The 21,243-nt window shown below is 33.1% G+C and overlaps 1 protein-coding gene across 1 annotated transcript in view; it reads right to left on the bottom strand.

Annotated features, from left to right (window-relative positions):
• Window positions 1-395: 395 nt before the first annotated feature.
• The window catches only part of LOC143340838 (uncharacterized), a 98,613-nt gene continuing 77,765 nt past the window's right edge, over window positions 396-21,243 (bottom strand). Inside the window, exons 5-6 of the mRNA XM_076763182.1 lie at window positions 17,400-17,559; window positions 396-9,262 (exon numbers count right to left, since the gene is read on the bottom strand). Coding sequence (XP_076619297.1) covers window positions 9,018-9,262; window positions 17,400-17,559 — 405 coding nt within the window. The 3' untranslated portion in view covers window positions 396-9,017. The remainder of the gene's footprint in view (window positions 9,263-17,399; window positions 17,560-21,243) is intronic.

The following is a 21,243-nucleotide window of genomic DNA, read 5'->3' on the forward strand; positions in this document are numbered from 1 at the left end:
GGAGTGGTCATCACTGGTCAGCAGAGGCCTGCAGGAAAATTCAAAAGTACATGCTACTTTATGATAGACTAGTGTACGCATTAAAGACAAACTCAATAAATTCTCATTACCTTTTAAATCATTTGAATCACGAAATGTTGACATAAAACTATGATTCAACAAGTTTGTACTTTTCTCCTTAATTTTTAAGATTCCTTGTATCATGAACTATTAACTAATGATGTAGCGACTCGTATAAACAATATTCGTTACTTTGAAAAATGCCATTTCGCTTCATTTTGTTCGTGTTTCGGACGTTCTTGCACACTGTTCGTCGGTGGTTCTAGTGTTAATACCTGAAAGGGAAAGTTTACAAAAAAATTGATGAATTGATGAAAGAAACTGACGTGCAATCGTAAATTATAGAAACTCCTTTATTATCGATACAGTCCTCGTCGTACTGGTCGTTACAAAATTCATCAAAACGCAACAAACGTCGCGAAGCGAAACGAGTTCGCTTGATCCGAGTAGCAAATAGGTGCAAAAGGTGAAACACGAATTCGATAGTTCCGTGAAGATAAGTTAAAGTCTGCACGTGCGGACGTGCGATCCGAACACCTCGAACTTCTTCTGTCGTTATTACAGCTACGAATGGCAAGGCCACGGTCGCGCAATCTCTTTACAAGAATCCGTCAATGAACGTTGAACGTACATCGATTTTTCTCTATACAACTCCCAACTTTCGTTTTTCGTTTCGTACATTTTTTATTCACTGTATCGTTCCAACTCGCGTTCCTTTCGCTGGTCGTGAAACACCATTCATCGATTCGGCTTTAAAATTAAATAAATGCAACGCGCTGCTCGCATTTGCGGTTAATACTGCTGAAATTGGACGTTCTTCGAACAATTTCGAATCGATGTTTATTTAAAACAATTATTAACTGAATAAATTTACTTTTTTCAAGTCCAACGATTCATTCCCAGAATGATTTCAATCGATTCATGGACGGATGTCGAAGCGATCGCGCACAGCCTTCGCCCCAAAAGACACTCACGCGGCTCGTGTGATTCGTTTCGCGGCGATGATTAAAATTAACGAACGGTATCGTCGGGCTTCGTTTGCGAATTACATCCGCGAGGAAACGCTTTTCACGAAGAAAGTACGGTGATACCACAATTAAAAACGATGAGACACGAATCGATTTAGTTAACGAAAGGGAGAGGCGTGGAAAGAGATAATTTTCAGATCACTTTCCCCATCGTCCACGTTGAAGTTACTCGTTTTTAAATAAATATACGCGTCAACAAATTTTCGTACGCGATTCGTACGAAGAAACAAGAAAAGAGAGTCTGACTCTTGATAGGAGAATTGCAAAGAGCTTTTGCGGGGGGAAAAAGGGAATCGAGAAAGGACACTCCGTTTGAAAGGAGGTGTCGCGACACCACGCAACAGTAACGATAAAAAAATAATTTCTAACGATCAAAAACGAAGCATCGTTTCCTTCGAGACCAATTACACGAGCGAAAATGTCTCGCGTACACGCAACATACATATACATATTTATATTTATATATAATATATAGATTTCTTTCGCATATTTATATATATTATATTAAAACAATCGCTAAAAAATATAAATATATTTATATATTTATATTTGTATACATATATATATATATAACTTTCACCGTTTAACGGCTAGCTGCCTATGCAGGGCTGGACGGATGCGACGCAATAAGTATTTTATTTATAATTCGTATCCCCGTACGAGGAAACGGTCAGTTAATTCTAATATGTACGTCGAACATGTATACAGAGAGAAGAAAGATTAGATTAAAAACAATTAGAAGGAAACACGAGAGAAAAAATTATATCACGTATTCAGCGATTTACATCGTAAACGCCCGACAATGCGTTAGGCTGCTGCAGAAATTCTGATAAGAGTTCAATATCTTGAATATAATATTTGTCACGATTTTCATTCCTAAGTAAAAATCTGTGTTTTTGTTAAAGTTTGCTAAATCCACTAAAGGAATTCATTTTTCGTAAAATTACCGAGCGTCGAACCATAATTTCAAATATCACGATATAAATATTTGTCCGATACTGGGGAAAATTTTAATGGGAGATTCTAGAGGCCAAAATAAGACGAAAATCAAGAATATTAATTTGTTGATGGAGGCTTCGTTAAAAAGTTATTAACGTTTAAAGTTCCGCCCCTATTGAATTTTTTTTCTAGAAAGTGGATAGGATTTCGGGGGTATGTCTATTCACCAAAAATGATTGTAATTAAACCCTGCAAACGAAAATAATTTTTCCAGAACGATTTGAAATTTTTTAATTTTGTCGAAAAATGTCACACATTCTCGAATTTTTTTCTAGAAAGTGGATAGGATTTCGGGGGTATGTCTATTCACCAAAAATGATTGTAATTAACCCCTGCAAACGAAAATAATTTTTCTAGAACGATTTGAAATTTTTTTTTCTCGCCAAAAAATTTAGACACCTACCCCATGTCAATTGTTCTTAAAAATTAGTTTTTGATTTTTAATAATTTAGTTTGACGCCCTACAGCAAAGTTGTCTAATACTTTTTTGTAGGTACTTATGGGCTCTACTTTAGAAAAAAGTTTCATCGGAATACATTCACTAGTGTAGGGGTTATGGTTGTTTAAAAATTGGACCCCATTTTATGGGGTTTTCGTAACTTTACGAGGTCAAGGAGCAACTTTTTCAATATTTTTAGAATTTCTACATATTCTACACTAAAATACGCGTAGTTTGCTTTTTTAAACATTAAAATCGTCCAATCCGTTCAAAAGTTATGACATTTTGAAGATTTGCATGAAAATTCAGACAAACATTTCTGGCCAGAAATTATATTTTCGGTGAGGAATTTTTTTCTCGAAAATGGTTAGGATTTTGGGGGTATGTCTATTCACCAAAAATGCTTGTAATAAACCTCTGCAACTAAATATAATTTTTTTAACATGATTTGAAATTTCTTTATTTCGTCTAAAAATTTCAATACATACTCGAATTTTTTTCTCGAAAATGGTTAGGATTCCAGAGGTATGTGTATTCACCAAAAATGATTATAATTGAGCCCCGCAACCAAAAATAATTTTTTCAGAATGATTTGAAATTTTTTAATAACTTCTTAACGAGGCCCTAGTCAAGAAATTGATATTCTTGATTTTCGTCTTATTTTAGTCTCTAGAATCTTCCATTAAAATTTTTCCCAGGGGTAGCCGAACACTCTGTATAATACATCCTCATATAACACTCGTGCAACGTGATAGATTTTAATTTGCGGGAAATTCTAATTAAAGTTAGACTTCGTTGAAACGGTGTAGCTATATTTTATAACTTTTTGTATCGTGTTATAGAGGAGTAAGACACGGTAAACGGTTTAATATTGAACAATTTTATATTTTCATCTTAAAATTTTGATTCCAGCCTTTCGTTCGAACTTCTGCAGCAACCTAACAATTACAGGAATGCAACAATTGCGAATTTTTATGTTTGCTTTTACTCGCGAGTGGATGAACTATCATCCTTGGTCTTCCATTTTCAGTCTTGATAAGACAGAATCATTCGCCAAATACTCGATTCAGTACGGATATTTACTAAACACGAAATATGTGTAATGCAAGGACTCTTTTAAGATAAATGTTAAATTACATACAGTTGCTGAAAGGTAATAGAAACGAGATAATTTATTATAGAATTTATATTAATGGATAGAAAAATTGTTTTATTATTCAAAGTTATTTTAAGGACACTTTTCTATTCGATCTGCAAACAATACAAGGTCGCGGAATAGTAATTTAAACAAATTATATTTAACGTGCCTATAGTTTTGTATATTATTTGCAAATATTATATGACTGAAATAAAATTAGCAGTAACTATTCACGCTCGTATTTATTGAAGAGATTTTATTTTTTATATTATTAAAAATATTCTTGCGTTCATGTAATTATAGATATTATTTTTTAGACCTGATGACGGTCAGTTTTAAGCAATGAATATATATTTTAATGTGTTTGCAAGACCTGTACATATTCTTTGTAACGTGTATGAAATTTGAAACTACAGATTCTGAACCTAGTTTTAATTTATTTCAATACTGAATGTTCCTCTAAAAAATTTTAAATAACTCTGAAATAACCTTGAAAAGGTAAGAAATATTTTCCATAAGATAATCCTTCGTTAAAAAAATGATAAAATCGTATTATTTCATGTCTCTTACTGTTCAGCAACAATATTTCGAACGACGTTATGATTTCGCAAGCATAAGATCAGAAACAAAGTTTTCACGAAAATTCAAACTTAATTTCGTCGATTATAGTCAGAATTTATTTAACAATTTATCAAATAATACGATCTATTGCCATTAGAGAATATTTTCAATAAATGCGAACAAATATTATACCAGAAATTCTGTTAAATCGAGTGAATGAATTTTCGTAAGAATCCTTTTCCCAATCTTATGGAATTTGATTTGATATTCCATATTTCTACAACAAATGCTTCAGATTCGCTCCTAAATTAAATATCTGATACAAGAATGCTGATTACATGCTCGAAATAGAAACATAGAATATTCAAAATTTCAACAATAAAACGTTCGTCGAACAGTTTCAACCATACACGCCGACAATTGTCGATTCCAATAATAAAAACATCGTCGTCCGCGTGCTTAATTCCACGCATTCGATCATTCTCGCGATCTCGCGCTTAAAACAGATAGTTAACAATAATCCACTTTCATTTTTCCTGCGTTCGATCGTTCAACAACGTAATAGACTTAATATTACGTCTTTCCAGCTGCGAACCAAGCGATATTAACTCTTCAACGAATGTCCCAGACTTAACAGATTCGACTCAAACAATTTCATTACTCTTTCAATGTGCAACATAATATTTAGATAGGTAGTCGTTCAAATTCCACGCAAAAGTCAACATAAATATTCATCCCAAACATCTAAAACAAATATTTTTTTTTTTTTAATTTTCATCACGTTTTTTCGACACGATTCGTACAACACTTGGCGATTGATTTGACTACGCGTGTGCTAAAAAAAACCTGTTAAATACGGTTTAAAAATTTCTCATCGATCGACACTAGAACCTACACAACAAATATGGAAATCTATTCCATTTCGCGATCAGATGGTCCACGTAAAATATTATTCAACGAATTCTGTCGTAGAGTAGAATGATAGGTTCACAAAACTGGCAGGAACATAGAAATGGATAACCATTATACTGATTGCTCAAATGTTCGCAGAAATTCACGAACATTGATACCATACGTAAAAATAAAGGACAAAATAGCTGCTGAATTTTTTCAACCAAGAAATAGAGAAATATTACATTTCATTTTGCTTTTACGAATCATTAGTAGATGCATACATTTCGTAATGTTTGTCAAACATTCTTCGATTAATTTAATATCGATGTATATGGAATGAATTTTAAAAAGAAGTTTCATAATTTGACTAATTAAATCACCAAATTTAATCTCCTCAGATTTTTCTGCATCAAATTTTATAGTTTCTACGCCAGTGGGACGAAGATTAAGTCTTAAAAACTTACGTGAATTACTGTAAATAATCTTGCATCACGTTTTCTGTACTGATCTAGCTCCAGTCTTATCTCGATAAATAGATACGAACACTATGGTCACCCTGTATATACTTCGATACGTTCGCCAGCGTGGAATCGCTGTGAAATAAGTCGAACCTGGCGATTCGTCGTGTAAAATTGATGGACCGCGAAGAGTTAAATTCGTTCGTGCTCGCTGCTAGAACCACTTGGAAACTTAAACTGTAATCTCACCGAACACGACTGGCTGATTTCTTTTCGATCCTCGACGATCCTGATCCAACAGCGCCGTTTGCTTCGAAACTCGGCCACCTTTCGTCCCTTTTCGAGACACTTGATCATTTTCAATAATCTCTCTCTTCTGAATTGCACTGCTCAAACGACTGAAAGTACACAAGTTTGGTACAAAATATATTTAATAAATACAGGGCACGACCGAATTCGTAGGAGGCAGTGATTTCTGGTGCAACATCGACTCGAAAATTCAGAAGGTCTCTCTCGAGAAAATTGACTGTATATTGATTGATTCAGTTTCTCGTCTGACAACGTAAATATGAAATTACTATTCTGTATATTGTAATTTTTAATAAACAGAAAAAATATTTATTTAAGTTACGAGGGGTTTTGCAAGTAGGACACCGGCACCTTCAAATTTCTAATAATATCTAAACACTTGTGCAATATGGTATGGTTCTAAGGCGACAAACAACTCTATTATAAGCTTCGAAAACATTTTTTTTTTAGTCAAGAATCAGGAATAATCTAAAAATGTACATGTCCAGTTTCATTAACCAAAATTTGAATTTTTATTTGTAATATACTGTAGAAAAAAATATAGTTCAATAGTCTTATTACCTTAACGTTCATATAAATTTTAGTAACAGTAAATAAATATTTTTTTGAATGTCTAAATAGAAGACTGGGTAATAGTTTTCATCAAAAGACACAAAGAATCTCTATCCATTTATATAAGTAATTAACGAAGCATTTGAAGAATTAAAAATTTGAAGATTGGCAAGATCCCACATATACAGCAATTTCTTAATTAGAAAATTTTACAATCACTGGTGAAAATTCTATACAAATAACCTTAGCATAGTATTTACAATGCGATAAAAATCCACCTTTTCAGTCGCAAAATATGCGACAGTGATACTATCAAAAATTCTGATCACCAAATCTGAATTGTTTGTGCTCGAAAGTACGGTCAAAACCTAGTTCCTTAAGAGCTTTTTTTCCGTATTCTCAACATATCTTTGCACATTTATTTATCTTTCGTGCCACAAAATCAATCGTACCTTGTACTTTCACTACACGATAGAAGAATTTTGTACAATTTTTTACATTAATAACGTTAAACGATTCAATATAATTTATCGTGTAATTTATACGGCTCTATTTTTGTCAAATTCATTTTAATAATGTTTTCGGAGCAGTCGAGAGAAAATATCCCAGATTCTATTTCGGTGTCTCGATTACGAAAAGTTAGCGAAGTCCGAAGCAGATAACAGTCGCCAACCGAGCGACTATCGATGACGAAATTTCGCGTCGGCGGACCGAAAGTTTTACGGCCCCCTTTAAATCAGTATTATCACATTCTCCTATAAATACCGCCCGTACGTCAAACGCGACGCCTCGGAACGAAGGTTACACGGTTCCCGAAGACGTCACGACGCCATTGCATTGGAAATCTTAGTCGGAGCTACTCCGCCCTTTTCCAACCGGATGCTCGATCAGTTTCAAGAGGGCTCATTTCCTACGTCCTCTTGAACGTCCTCCCACGCGACTGTTCGCGTCGGGCTCGATCACGAAGTTTTCGATCCAAGGTCATCCGGGATCCTTGGACCTTTCGCGAACTTGAGGACCTCGTGAAGGAAGTTCTCGAATAATCACCCAACGACAGAGTGTTTTATTGGAAAACTTCCTAGTGTCCTCGTGAAACTGTACTTCGTTAGAAAATAAAAAACTTAATCGTCGAGAATCGTTATCGTGGGGTCGTTGTAATCTCGAGATGAATCACTTGCGAGAGGTGGCTGTCGGGTATTGAACACTTCGTGCGTCGCGATTTCGCGAGATACAGTAAACGCTCGCTTAGAAGCGACGAAGATGTCCACAGGAGTCGAATGAGACTGTTAAAACGTTTAATTAGCCTTTTAGTTAACTTTTCTGTTCTAAGAGAATAGTTATGAAGAAGTTCTAGTTGAATAGTAACAATTATTGTGCCTTGAGAGTCGAAGATTACATCTGAATAAGTATCACACAGTAGTAATAATAGTTTACAGAATTTACAACCAATCTTAGTAAATATCTAAGTGACATTGATGGCTTTAGTGGTTGGTCTGATGAAGAAAACGAAGGTGAAATTGAAATTGAAACGTACGATCTAAAGAGTTAATATATTAGAATACTGGATTGATTAGAGATATAAAATATGGAACATTTAGTAGACCTTGAGACAAATATTGATGAAAGTAATTTGGAAAATATATTAATTCTAAAAGTAAACTCTGAACTCTGCACATATAATAACAGTTTTCCTCTTAAAGAGTACGGTGAAACAATTATATATAAATCACGATTTGCTTACTCACCTATATTTATCAATTCCTTAAATAATGCTACTCGAAAAGAATAATTCATATTATTGTGTCTTACTTTAAAGTATTTGCTAAGAATTAGTTCCTCCAGAACTGTTCTAGAAGAATCAAAATGTACAAATTTAATATAAAAGAAATATTTTAAAAGTTTACGAATTAACTTTTATTTATGAAAGTTTAGTTTCATTCGACTCCTGCCTCGCCACTGTTATTTGTCACTCGAGAATAAAAATTGAAATTTTTTATATTTATCATCGTATCGTCGCAAAAGTATTACTAATCGAATAATAGAGCTTTTCTCGATGAGAACGAGTCCAAACTCGACTATTTTTAATTGCAATTAAAATAAAGTTTGGTTTCTTCATATCAATACAAAACTCGATTGCATTTTGAATAATGGAATCATAATTGGCACCGACTCGTTCACCATTTGATTCTTTCGCGACTCGTTTAAAAAATAATCGAAACAAAAGAAATAAATACCCAAACGTAACATACAATTTCATGCATACTGTTTCCATAGATAATTAAAAAACATCTAAAAAACAAAGTATTCGAGCGTGTGATTACTGTATCCCGAAAATCTCGACAATTAAGAGTAATCGTCGTCAAACACCTGTTCGAGCTTTGCGATTATCGGGTGTTCCCGAAGTTTTAGTGAAAACATCGTTCGTTTTCGCGATCGAAGAACGGGTCGACGTTGCTTCGTCCAGTCGAATGTCTCGTTTCGAAGCGAAACGCTTGTTCGACGATGTCCCACGAGGACGTCGACCGCGACTCGCTTCCGCGATTCGCAGGAAGATTCGTCTCGGTGTGGCCCCGAGATTCCTAGACCTCGGTGGAGTGCGTCTGGATTCGCACCTTCTTCTGCGACCCGTTCCTGGAAAGCGTCGGGCTGTGCGCCGAGAAACCGGGATTGTGAATGCCGAGAGGCTTGGGCTTCTTCAGGGAGCTACGAAGCGGAGACGCCGTGCTGCCCACGCTTCCGGAAGTCGCCACCGAGGCCATCGAGCCGTTTCCGGCACCGCCGACGTAAGGCTTGCCGCTGGCGTCGGTCATCGAGATGGTCCCGCCTGAAACGGAATTGTGAAAATATATTTCTTTAAGGATTTTTATAAAACAAATTTAGTATCTAGGATTCGACATTAAATGCACAATTTTAAACAGAATCATGAAGATATATTTCATTTGTTAATGAGATCAGGATATGAAATAATAAACTGTGATACACTTAACGAACAAATAAAATTGAATATACATTTTAAACAGAATCATGATGATATATTTCATTTGTTGATGAGGTCAGGATAAGAAATAATAAATTGTGATACACTTAACGAACAAATTAAAGATTTATCAAATCAGTTATGCGGATACGTTAGATATGCAACGACGTAATGGACGACGATTGCGACGAGAATATTCGTCCCTCTTTTTAACGTCATTAAATATTTTTATGAAAGAAAATTCGACACCTACGAGAAAAAATTGAATATACAATTTTAAACAGAATCATGAGGATATATTTCATTTGTTGAGGTCAGGATATGAAATAATAAACTCTGATACACTTAACGAACAAATTAGTGATTTATTAAATCAAATATGCAAATACGTTAGACATGCAACGACGTAATGGACGATGATTGCAACGAGAATATTCGTCCCTCTTTTTAACGTCATTAAATATTTTTATAAAAGAAAATTCGACACCTACGAGAGAAAATTGAATATACAATTTTAAACAGGACCACGAAAATATATTTCTTTAAATATTTTTATAAAAGAAGATTCAGCACCTACGATTTAAAATTAAATATATAACTTTAAATAAGATCAAAACAATATATTTCTTTAAATGTTTTTATGAAAGCAAATTCACCACTCAAGATTCAAAATGAAATGTACAATTTTAAACAGGATCAAAACAATATATTTCTTTAAATATTTTTATAAAAGAAAATTCAGCACATGCGATTCAAAATTAAATATACAATCTTAGGCGAGAGAAATTTTAGAAACGAAAATATACACTATACACCACGTGGTCCAAATAAAAACAATCTCTTTTCTCGGAAATCAACAAAGATATCTGTATCAATATTTTTTTTAAATTAAAAATCCAGGAGATATAGTCCTTCGATGTGTAACAAATTACTTCTGAACGATTGCTATGAAAACAAAGAAAATTCTTATGATTTTTTAATCTGAAATTATCCAAAGCTTGAAAATCAGAAAAGCTGTCACTCCACTGTCGTAACTTTTATCTATCAGAACATCGATGTTCTTTGGAATTTTTTGATGGAAAATGTAAATTATTTTTGAACCAAATTTGAACACATATATCATGCTCTATATTCAAAGAACATCCACAATTTTTTCCACCCAAAAATATTCAATATCTGATCAGTTACGGTAACCTTAATAAAGTTAATTCTGTCGTAAACAGAAACCTGTTTATACGCAATACTATTATTTTTCTTCGTTCGTGTTTCGTTTCTATAATTACTCGTCAAAATTTACGGTGGTAAAAAGTCTTAAACATACGTTAAAGTAATTCGAAATATTTTTTTTCAATATCCCGTAGCACGGAAGTGACGAGAACAACGATAGTGCCTTGTGCAATCTTTCATTCCGCGATATCGTAGGAACAAGTTTTGAAACTATTTCCTGATGGAGATGCCAACAGGTTTCAGACCACGCGACTGGATTTTCCGCCACGGTTCAGTAAAACTAACAAAAACTTGATGGATGTGTACGATAAACGATGTCGAGTCTACGATAAACGAAAAACAAGCACCGGTAATGCATTCGCGACGGTTGTCATTGATACTGACTGATGTTCGTTCATTGTTGGCTCGCAAACATGTATGTATTTAACGTCCACAGGTTCTGAATTTTTTTTCTTTCGGTATAAATAACATTCTTTACGCGTCTCAAATTATATAATGTTCAACGAGTACTATTGAATTCAAATAATACATTATATAAATAAATTTTAATAATTATATATAATGATACTCATTGATAGTGTACAACACTATTTATCGATTATTACTAGTCTATATATTCATTTAAATGCGGACCAACACATTTCAAATTACGAATCGAAGTTTTGTATAAAGAATATAATTTTATAAATATTATTTTTTAATATTATCCAGAATTAAAAAACTTACAATTAATAGCTAATGGAGGTGCTGTTACATTGGACGATATTCAAAAAAATTCTTGGATAAATTTAAAAATTAATTTGCAAATTAAAAGGATAATTTTAAAAAGATTCAGTCAGGTTTTAATAAAAATTTACTATCAAATTACTTTCGACGTCAATACTTCTAAGTAATATTTTCTTTCGGCAGAATATATATAAACAAAATTAAAAAGAGGATTTTCTACGACGAAGAACAGTAATTTTAAAGTTGTCAAAGCGTACGTTATCTAGAAACACGAAGCTGAATATTTCATGATATTTTAATTTCCAGAATATTTTCATTACTCAAAATATTCAATTACTCGTTTCGTGTTGGAGGGAAATATTCTAATTAGGGCGTAATAATAACTACGCGTGGGAACGACGAGATGATATCAACAATTAATCTCGGAATTTCTCATTACCGTGCAGACACTAGGATCATTTTTCAGTAGTGTAACAAACAGTGCTCCGAATTTCATAGCAGTTTAAAACGTATGAAATTCAGACTGACACGAACAAATACTAAAAAGTTACGATAACAACCACGGTCATTGATCTAAGTTATTTGTTACACAATCAACAATATATTAAAATTACACGGTATCTATCAATACGATTTATTTAGAGTTGAACGAATTTTTTTAAAACAATTAAATCTTATTTAAGAAACGATACAAACCTTTTTCTATTTTTTAATTTAATAGCTTATACAATTATTTAAGAAAATTAACGATATCGATCGAATTGTTTCAACCCTTCAAACTGGAACATGAATAATTCAATATTATTAATTTTACCATTGATTATCACTATTCAAAATACATTATTTATTTTAAAAATTTCAGTGTCTACAATTCAATCTTAAGATTCTTTAACTTTTAATTTCAATGCAGTGGTTGTCACATTATTTATCCTTTTTTGTTACATTTTTTCTATGGCATAAATCCTCTAACAATAACTAAAAATTAGGCAGAAAATCGTGCCCAATCGTTTCAGATCAAAAGTTAATATTTATGTTTGAATTCTTAACGAAAGTAATCGAAAAGTTTGACAAACAGATCACGCGAGATTGGGAAATAAACATAAGTGTCTTTAGGGTAGCAGAATTTTCTAGCCTCGAAACAAATGACCAAAACGTAACGGAATTGGAAAGTGGCGACGAATCGTTAAAAGGAGATAAAAATTGTTTCTCATGAAAATGCAAGCACGGAAGGCTCGCGGAAAATCGTGCACGTTGCACCTCAATGCACACGTGCGTCACGTTGCACGCGATGCAACTGCGTACGCGGCAGTAATATTCAAGTGCACCTGTGTGGAAATTCGTCGAGACATCGTTTAATTCAGAGTTTCCCAACCTTTCTCCATTCGTTGCGCCCTTCTGAGTATTATTTACAATTACCTATGAAAATGTTCCAACACTTTTGAACTCAACGAACAAAGAATCCAAAGAATAACCGATTGTAATCCATTGCAAATTCAAATTGAAATTTTAACACGTTAAAGCTTAAGGGAAGCTATTTCTTCAATAAATTTCTTTCTCCACCATCAACATTTTAAACAAATGTCTGTTGCGACAGCAGCAGTATTTTATTGTATCGTTTGTTTCTTTAATTTTTCTTTTTGAAAAAATGCAAGATTTTTCTACATCTTGTGTTTTGTGTATTTTAATTGCACATAATGGAACATTTTAAACGCTCTTTTCATGTTATGTTATTGATCTTACGATCGTTACTTTCGTTACGAGTTTTTTTTTCTGAAAAAAATAAAGTATTGTGGTAAAATAGAGAATGTGAAATTTAACCCCCTATATAGATTTCTCGTTCAATCTGGGAATAAATTATACTTGACAAACATCAAACAGTGTGTACGAACGAATGTATACAGTTTATTTAATACAGGTTATATTGCAAAAAAGAGATTACGAATCCCAAATCATTATAACTGTAAAATATTATTAGAAGCAATTTTTAAAATATTATTAGAGGTATGGCATCTATTGAAGTAATTCTCGAAATTTGTTTTAATTAGTAAAGACTGAAAGATTGTCAGCAGCATTATCTTATTTTATCGTATAACTAAAATATTATTAGAGGTTTTATCTATGAAAAAAATTCTCGAAATTTGTTTTAATTAGTAAAGATTGAATCTGTAGGTAAACACCTACTGTATAATATTATTATAATATTCTGGTAATATTTCTCGTGGTCTATTCAATATTCTTTTACATTTTTCATCCCCAAGAAATACATCGTTGGGGGTCGTATATGGCCACCAGGTTGAGAATCACTGTTTTAATTGGCCGCGTGTCGCGAAGAAACACAGCTCGTCCGCACGCAGGTTCGTCATTCGAAACGCGAAGGGTTTGCGGAAGAGAAGAAGAAGAACACTTCCTTCGGGTTTTATTCGCTAGATTTCTAGTCTACTATGCTCTTTGTTTCACGCTCCTCCCTTTGAAATCCTCCTCCATTTCATCCGCTCGCATCGTTTCCTGTTTCTTAGCTCTAATATTTACTGTCACTCGAATCTCTTCTTTCCTCCATTTGTCATTCTTTAAAGTTTTACTTTTTGCCAATCAGTCGCGTGTTTCATTCATGGTACGTTTATTTTATAATTTCACATACTGAGATGTTCTTTTGTTGAAATTGCAATTAAAGAGCGAGGCGAAAATGCTGGTCAATTTTGTTAATTCTACGAACAATAATATGGATTAAAGGAAATTGACCTTTTCGAGAGAAATAAAATATTCACAAATTTTTAACTGTTATATATTGACTGTCTTTAGGCCATAGTACTGTTTTAAAATCACAGTTAATTAACGATAGCATTCAATCAGGCTTCAAAATTGTAGATAATGGATTATAAAAGCTACAGAAATATTTTAGAGAAACACAGTAAAACAGAACTCTAATTTAACATTGCCAAAGACTTCTTAATGTAATGTAGCTATACTTTGCAACAAACAATCTTGCAATTTTGTTAATATTACTTTTGTATTCTACTGTTTTACTTTCGAAAGTCTTTGGTATTCATTCCATTTACGTCCTTCATAATTCTCTGTTGCTACGGTTTCTTTTTTATCGCGCCTTTTTCCAGCATACTTTTAGGTGTTTCTTCGGTATATTTATCGCGTGTTCTGTTTACCTGTTGCTTTAACGGCTACTGTTATTTGTATTGCCCTGTTCCCTTTATTTAGCGTGTCGTAATTTACTCGACTCTGCCCTTTACCGTTCCACTTTGCTCTATTTATTCTTTCCTCTCGCAAAGCTCTCGTCACTCCATTTCTCTTGTCCCCCCTGTATATCTTCTCTATGTTCTCCCTTCACCTTGACTCCCATCACGCTCACATCCGAAGACATTTCTCTGGCATATTGAGTTTCCATCAGCTGCCAGGCGAAGGTCTCTCGACTTCCAGCCACGTAGCCTTCTCCCATGGAAAGAAACTTGAAGGGCGTCTCGTCCTATCGTCATTTCAAATTCATTCGAAGGGCGAACCCTTCCCGAAAGTTAAATATTCAGAAAGTTGGTGGAAATCGATTTAAGATACTTTAACGACGCCCATTTCCAAGTCTCAAGTTCTTCCAAAGGATTTATACTTGAAAATTTAATTTCTGTAACTTATACAAATGTACAAGATGTATTGCTTCATTTACGTGTCTTAAGTAATATAATGTATCTATATGTATATTTAAAGGACAACGTTGGATCGATGCTACCTTTGGGAATATATTGAAAAGGACTTTGAGAATTGCACCTTAAATTGTGGGAGAAAAGACGCAAACTCGAGGTTATTTCAAAGATATTTCTTTTAAAATTTACATGGTTAAGTAATTAACTATTTAATAATTTGACGAATTTAGTATCATGAATTGCAACAAAATTATTATGTGATTTGTGAATGAAATATAATCTAAAACTTGAAAATTCTAAACGTGATTTATATAATGAAAATAACAATTATTAAGATACAAAATCATGGGTATTTTACGATTTACAGCTTGTGTGCAAATATTATTAATTGAAATTAATTTTATCGAAAGCTCCAAGTCTGTAGAATTCAATAGTTATTTTACAGATGAAATAATTTCTCCAAACTATTTCTACTGTGATACTGTATGGTGTGTAACCTTCAATGTAACCTATTTAACGTGGTTCTCCGACCCGAAGCCATTATTAGTAGCTAAATGGATATGTTTCCCTCGTTAGTCGCATAAATGACATTCCGATGAGGGAAGTTCTTTCCTTTCACGCTAAAAGCTAACAGCTTTCTCTTTATACCAAATAAATATATCCTTCCCCTCTCTCGTACTAAAAATATTTGTAAAGGCAATCTACTTAAACGATCGAATCATCAAACAATGACGAAATAAATACAACTTTTCGTAAATTAAACGATAGTAAAACCACAAATATACAATTTTTGGGTACTAAATAATTAATAGTAATTCAAATCGTTAGAGAGGGAATTTGTAGTCAAAATTTATTATTTTTAAAAATAATTTAATTTTGTTCCTTCGAACGTCTTCATAAAAATCATACGTGTTGTCTAAAAACAAATTACACGAATATAAGAATTATAGAAATCGAAAGTAAGACAATGTGTAACAAAAAATGTAAGAATATTCAAAAAAGTAATAGTCTATGATAATTTTGAAAATAGCCTTGACCTGTTGGTTGATCAATAGGAATTACTGAAAATTTATTAATGAGAAGGGATTGAACGGTTTTAATAAAACAGAGAAATATTTATATAAACCAAAAGTACAAAGTATGCAAAGAAACAAGTAATTTAAACGCAAGAAATAATAGAAACCACTTGTGCCGTGCATATTAAACCGTCGTTTTCGTTTCCAAGGAGCACACTATCGGTCGAAATTTAAACAAGTTTTTCATCGTCCATTAATTTGCAGCGAATGTTATCCAAACTTTGTTCCTCCTTAATCAGATTTTATCGTGGTACGTGTACCAAGTTTCGTGTTCCGTGACATTGCGTTTAAACAAAGTTTGAAATACGAATTAAGAAGACAAATAGAGGAGCGGAAAACTACATTTGATACTGTAATCCCTGTAGCATCAGACCACGGAACTTCTGTCCCAATTTAACTAATTTCGCACTCGACGAGTATCCAGATTGAAATTAAATGGCGGCGAATCGAAACGAACATCGTGATTATTGAACTATGCATTAAATAGGACGATTTGAAAATAGGAGAAATCTATTTCGTATCGATACGAATTTCAGAACGTAACACCTGTTACTTACAATTTTAATTAACGTCTCGGATATCGATGCATTCCACGATGTGGAACTCAATATTGGAAATACCTAAATCACGAAACTCGATAGTTATTAATAGTTGTTAAAAAAATGCACTTTTTTCCTTTTTTAGTCTGTAAAGTTCAAAAATATCTTTCCCGATATTCGTTTAAATCAATTTTAGAAACGCAGCGATTCAATAATTAAATTAATTCCACTCACGTGTTCCATGCTAGGTAATTGCCTAAATTTCTAAAAATAATCTACGAAATAATTCAAAACGAACGATCGTCGTGGATTTTACTTTAATATTAATTTCAACGACCAAATTTTACGATTGAATTAAAGATCGATGACTCCTATCGAGAGATTTTTGAGATATTCTTCAAACGTCCAGAAATTAAATGTTATAAAGGAATTTGAAACTGCAAGTCGTAAAGGTTTTCCTAATCGTGAGAATTATCGTAATATACATAGAAAAGTCTTGACATAAGCCAATAACATGAAATGTAATACTGCAGACCGTCTAGTCTTGAAATCCAATTTTAAGAGAATTCGCATAACTTACTTTCTATTAGTCATTTAACTTGGAAATCTCGAAGCTCGTTGAATTTATTTAACCAAAAATAGATTCGAAAAATAAGGATTACAGGTGACGTTACGAATACGATGGTTTCGAAATAATACTGTAAATATTTATTAGCGCCAAATTTTCGCGTTTTGAGGGAAAGAAGAAAAGTCAAGTGTTCGATGAACTCACCGTTCGTGGGTTGATGTTCCCGGTAGCCAGGATTATTTATGGTGGCCGCACGAGGATCAGCCACAACCCTAATTTTCGTCGGGTCACCGCCTCGTCGAGCATAAATACCCTCGTACACCGCTGTGACCAGCACGCCGAAGTTCAAGGCGATAGCAGCCAACTGTAACAACAAATTTCGTCCCTTCGATCAACGAAAATACCCCAGCAATTTATCAGCCTGAAATAGATTCTATTTTCCTTCGTGGTATCAATTTCCCCGGCGTCCAACATAAAGTGTTACGCAATTATAGACACTCGTGCACCACAAATAAAACGTAAAAAACGTTAATCGCCGATATGGTGTTGTTCGGAGATAAACTTGTAATTTAAATTGCTTTCGCGAAACATAATTTAATCCGACATTAATTTGCGTGTACTGTTACTATCGATTCTGTAATATTACAGACACGAAGCTTATACTGACAAAATGAATAAGCAAATAATGATTTGTACGGTGATAGTATCGTTGCTTTAGCAACCTTTGATTATTTTCAGAAATGAAATAGATTTGGACGATGAGGGTATTCATGATGAATTTTTAAAATCTCGTGAAAAGAATTATCGTTTACGTTATTGATATTATTGAAGTATGTGCGTATATTCTATTTTTAGAGTGAATTATATTTCTATGCTTCTTCTTGTAATTTCATTATTAAAGAAAAAACATAGCAACTAATCCTAGATAAAAATAAAACACTAATAAAAAAGCTTGTATAACAATGAGAAATCTTGAATAGACAAATCAGTCTTAAACGAGTATTTAATAAAGATGTCGAACACATAACGCAATAATAAGGTATTTCTTTCTTTCTCACGCATATTTGGAGTTTTTCACGATCTAAATTATGTATAAAGCAATGAAACATCATACAAGCCACTTTTGCTCGTTCATTTCGTCCATGCATCAGAGTCACTGTAATCTCATTTGTATCGATAGAACCTGCACAGACTAAAACGAGAACTAGACTTAGAAATCAGCATGATTAATAAATCCACAAGTAATTTACAAAGGAAACAATTTTTCGTCCACTGGGAAACCATTGTGGGCCAGAACGTTCGATTTATTAGGAACGAACGAAAACCATAGGAATCTTTCATTGTCGTTCGCACATTTATCACCAGCATTGTTCGTTCGCACGACGATTGATGGAAATCAATTTAACGCGAGGTTTCATTACACGCGCCATTAATTGTGATATGATGTAGTTAAAAGAAAGTATAGTGAATTGTCGAAGCAAATACTGCAGTAATGATAATCACTATAGATGGGCATTTTTTGATTTACTCAAGCTACCGTGTTGGAAACAGTTATGCCAGGTGATCGACGGGATCTCGACTTTAGTAACACGTGCCAATAATGATCAATACGCGATAACGAGGCGATAAATAATTTTCGTTCAAAACACACGTTACTCGGACCATCGATTACGCATATTCGTACGCGGACAAATGTACACCGTTATTACGGAGAATTTTACCGTGGGTAATTGCTAGCCTTTCATTAGTAGAATACCCACCATTAACTGAAAGAGACAAGAATGGATTTAATTAAATGGCATGCACGTGAACAGTCTAACCAAGCAATGGTAAAAGAGAGGATATTCGCTAAAAACATAAAAATATAAGACTTCCTCAGAATTACAAACTGCACAAACTGTTCTGTTGCACGAACCATGGTTATTGGAACGTTGAACCATCCGAGCGTTCTATTATTCAAACCTTCTATTGTTCGTACAGAATAACGATGCACAACCCTTTTCAGTATTGGACTAAACGAAATAAAGAAACGTTTCCTGAAAATTTGTAGAGAATTTTAAACGCTGTATATCAGATTTATTGTAGAAAGTTTTATATGAGTTTACTTTTTTAATAAAAATTATTTAACAAAATATTATTATAGTGCAGAAACTAAAAAACTGTAACCTTCTTAGGTTTCTATGTTTCCCTTTGGATTCATGTAAAATAAAATAATTAACTTGACATCTCGACAATTTCTGCTTTTAATTATCGTACTCTATGGATAATTTTCCTTTGAGCGAACTCACTGACGTGACTGAATCGTCTGCCTATTACTCATCATTTCTACTTGAAATCATGTCTGCAAACACTGACCATGATGCAGTATTACCTGAGTTAAATGATAATAAGATCGACGAAGGTGTAATATCGTGCCAATGTACGATATTAATATTTACAAACACTGACGCGAGAAGAGACGATGAGTAATAAACAGGCAGACTAGCTAAGTTTTACTCGATCGTATTCATTTAATGAAATTTGCACAAAAACGTACTTTTTTAAATTAAAAAGTTGATGTTCAATCATTCACATCGAAAAACATTTTTTATGGAACTTTACGTAGGAAGTTATTCCATATTCATTCCCACATCTTGAATGCAAAACACCTTAATTAATTTCAAAATAAAAATACGACGAAAGTGAAATCTTCCAACAGAAATTTTGTTCGAAAATCAATAATTTTCTCCAAATCTTTTTCCTCGTTTGCAAGTTCTCTAGTTTTTACATGGATCTGCTACTAGCATATGAAAATACACTTTGCTTTTCACTTTAATTGTCGTAACGATTGTAAAAATTACGCAAGCACGAGACTCCCGTTTCTATTGTTCTAATCGTTTGTTTCCAGGATGTTGGATTCCCAGTTTTCACGACCACGTTAAATCGTTGTTGCGTCTTCTTACGAAATATGCTCGATCGTTGGGCAGACGGAATTAGGAAAAGGTACATAAAAGGTCGAAGGAGAAGAAGTATTTAATTAAGACACACAAATACACACTGAAACTATTGTCTCACCGCAATAATTAATTCACCTTTGCTTTTTTCGTAACTTCGTGAACCGTATCCAACTGGTTGAAAATAAGGAAGAAAGAACGAAATGGGGAAAACCAAATAAACAAACGGGTTAACGAAGAACATTGATATCGAGTTGCTTTTATTGGTGCTTTTTTTATATTGGTAACTGCGTAAAAACATGCTCAACATTGTGTGCAAACTATCTAAGATCATGTTAAAGAAAAAGCCTTTTTCTAATTTTTTATATATACTATTTTTATTCGATCAAACAAGAATTTTATTTAGTTCAATTAACACTTATTTTGTAGTAACTGTATTTTTTTAAACATCCATACATTTTTTGGTTCCCATAAGAAGTTGTTTTGTATAACAAATAATGTACTTTCATATTTTTCACTAAAATATACAGAGTGTAAAAGTCGTTACAATTTTTCAAACACTTCCAATAATTTGGCGAAGAATTGTTTCGTATAAAAGTTAATAAACTGAAGTATAAAAAAGAAATTAATACTAAAAATTGATACTGTCGTATTTCTAAAGATGATCAAGAACAAGGTCACGCAAAACTATTTTTTTTTTAATTGCGTTACAAATATGTACCATCCACCTTGATTTCGTACTTTTGTTTGCAGTTGATGAGTCACGTTTCTTAAGACACACGTGTAGAAAGATGTAAATCTACCAACGATAACATTTTATTATGTTTGCAGAATGTTCCATTATCAGGACAAACTGTTAAAAGAGATTTCAAAGGTTAAAATTAAAAAATATTACGAATCAAAGTATCATAGTTTTTAAATTCAATTCTTAGAAATATTAAGACTTCGAGTGTAATATATTTTTTATATACACAGCATTCAAGGTAAATTCAATGACCTATATGTCACAAAATGACCTTCAAACGATCTTAAGCACAGAAATACAAACGTTATCTATATGTGTATCTTTATAATACACGAAACACTATGTGTGCTTACTAAATTTTATTTAACAC

This window comes from Colletes latitarsis, chromosome 4 (genome assembly GCF_051014445.1).
Source record: "Colletes latitarsis isolate SP2378_abdomen chromosome 4, iyColLati1, whole genome shotgun sequence".
NCBI lineage: Eukaryota > Metazoa > Arthropoda > Insecta > Hymenoptera > Colletidae > Colletes > Colletes latitarsis.